At 23.3% G+C, this 1594-nt stretch overlaps 1 protein-coding gene across 1 annotated transcript; it reads left to right on the plus strand.

Annotated features, from left to right (window-relative positions):
- The first annotated feature begins 609 nt into the window (after positions 1-609).
- On the plus strand, positions 610-1594 carry ASPBRDRAFT_679050 (uncharacterized protein). The gene has a single exon (XM_067628977.1). The coding sequence runs from the start codon at positions 958-960 to the stop codon at positions 1294-1296; it is 339 nt and encodes a 112-aa protein (XP_067472676.1). The 5' UTR covers positions 610-957; the 3' UTR covers positions 1297-1594.

The raw sequence follows: 1594 nt of genomic DNA on the forward strand, positions 1-1594 counted from the left end.
TAACAATTTTGATATGACTAATCAAAATAATAGAGTAAACAATTCTAACAATTATGATATGACTAATCATAATAATAGAGCAAACAATACTATCCATCCTAATATAAATACTAGTAGTAGTATTGATATTGAAATGCTTAATCGTCTTAATACATCAATTAGTTCTAGAAATTTTAGTTCTAGAAATAATAATGGAGTAAACAATAATAACAGTCCTAATTTAACAAATAGAAATAATATACCAAGAAGTCCTAGACAAGATCAAAATTAGAGATAAAACATAAAGGAGTCCCTTCGGGCGAGAGACGGATAGATAAAAATATCTTATAAATTTACCAAAAATAACTTTTTTAGTAATATAAAAGTATATCTCAATATAGATATATAGATAGTTATATATATTAAATAACAACTTTATTGGCATACATGAAGTGTAATATGTAAAATATTATATTATATAAATTTAATAGTCCCTTCGCGAGCGTGCACACTGCACGCGCGCGACGTTATCTAGTCCCTTCGGGCCTCGCCCGCAAGGCGACAAGACCTCCCTGGGGGCTAGTAATAAATATTTTATTAGTAGTAAATTTATTATATATATATTTAATTATGTCTTTATTATTATTAATAATACCTTTAATAGGAATAGGTTTAATTACAATAGAAACAAATTATGGATTAAGTTTATTTAATGAAATAAAAATAAAATCAATAGCCTTATTAACATCTATAATAAATTTAATAATATCATTAGTAATGTTTATAATATTTGATTTTAGTAGTAAAAGCTATAGCTTTATTGAAGAACATTACCAAATAAGTTATTTTGATATATATTTAGGTGTTGATGGTTTATCTATATATTTTGTTTTATTAACAACAATAATTATGCCTATAGCAATATTATCAAATTGAAATTCAATTACATCTAAAAATGTATTATCATTTGTAGTAATAATGTTATTATTAGAAACATTATTATTAGCAGTATTCTTAGTACTAGATGTATTATTATTTTATATTTTTTTTGAAAGTATATTACCACCATTATTTTTATTAATAGGATTATTTGGTTCAAGTAATAAAGTAAGAGCTAGTTTTTATTTATTCTTATATACATTATTTGGATCATTATTTATGTTATTATCAATAATAGCTATGTCTTCTATAATGGGAACAACAGATTTTGATGCTTTATCAAAATCAAATTTTAGTTATATAACACAATTATTTTTATTCTATGGTATATTTATAGCTTTTGCTGTAAAAACACCAGTAATTTTCTTAAATACTTGATTATTAAAAGCTCACGTTGAATCACCATTATCAGGAAGTATTATTTTAGCTGGTATAGTTTTAAAATTAAGTTTATATGGTATATTTAGATTAATTTTACCTTTATTACCTAAAGCTTCTTTAAATTATACATATATTATTTATGTTATAGGTGTAATAACAATATTATATGCTAGTTTTAGTACATTAAGAACAATTGATATTAAAGAACTTATTGCTTATTCATCAGTATCTCATGCTGCTGTTTATTTAATTGGTGCCTTTAGTAATACAATTCAAGGTATTGAAGGTTCAATAG

The sequence above is a fragment of the Aspergillus brasiliensis genome (genome assembly GCF_001889945.1).
Source record: "Aspergillus brasiliensis CBS 101740 unplaced genomic scaffold ASPBRscaffold_90, whole genome shotgun sequence".
NCBI lineage: Eukaryota > Fungi > Ascomycota > Eurotiomycetes > Eurotiales > Aspergillaceae > Aspergillus > Aspergillus brasiliensis.